The sequence below is a fragment of the Myotis davidii genome, unplaced genomic scaffold, assembly GCF_000327345.1.
Source record: "Myotis davidii unplaced genomic scaffold, ASM32734v1 scaffold164, whole genome shotgun sequence".
NCBI classification, from domain to species: domain Eukaryota; kingdom Metazoa; phylum Chordata; class Mammalia; order Chiroptera; family Vespertilionidae; genus Myotis; species Myotis davidii.
In genome coordinates, this window is record NW_006296417.1 from 1188298 (window position 1) to 1188947 (window position 650).

At 54.3% G+C, this 650-nt stretch overlaps 1 protein-coding gene across 1 annotated transcript in view; it reads right to left on the reverse strand.

The window, feature by feature from the left end:
• Positions 1-650, reverse strand: part of ALDH1A3 (aldehyde dehydrogenase 1 family member A3) — a 16661-nt gene that overhangs the window by 10906 nt on the left and 5105 nt on the right. The window contains exon 3 of the mRNA XM_015569123.1: positions 474-635. Coding sequence (XP_015424609.1) covers positions 474-635 — 162 coding nt within the window. The remainder of the gene's footprint in view (positions 1-473; positions 636-650) is intronic.

A 650-nucleotide genomic window follows, 5' to 3' on the forward strand; every position in this document is an offset into this window, starting at 1 on the left:
GAGATGAAGAATTTCAAAGAGGAAAAAGACAGGGCAGTAACCCAGAAGTCCACGAAGGTGTCAGTTCTGAGTCTGGTCTATGACACAAAGAGGTGGTGTTCAACTCCATTCCAAAAGCAAAAATTCCTGCATGGCCGGTGTGGCTCAGTGGTTGAGCACCGACCTACGAACCAGGAGGTCACGGTTCGATTCCCGGTCAGGGGCACATGCCCAGGTTGCAGGCTCGATCCCCAGTAAAGGGCGTGCAGGAGGCAGCCGATGCATGATTCTCTCTCATCATGGATGTTTCTCTCTCTCCGTCTCCCTTCCTCCCTGAAAGCAATAAAAAATATTATTTTTTTAAAAAAGCAAAATTCCTTAGTGGCAGGATGGGGGGACAGGGGAAATGGCCAGAGGCCCGCAGAGGAAGGGAAAGACAGGCCCCCCCTCCCCCAAAGATTCCATTGGAGGCCCAGCAGCCCGTGTCGGCTCACCTGTGGGGATGGTCCGGCCCTGGATCTTGTCTGCCCACCCCGCAAAGTAGCGGAGGGTTTTGATGCAGCCCTCCAGGTCGATGAAAAAGGCGTGAAGGAACGGCTTGCCCGTGTCCATGGTCTCCAGGGTCTGCAAGGACCAGACATGAGCCTCACACATCCTCCTCCTTACATGCC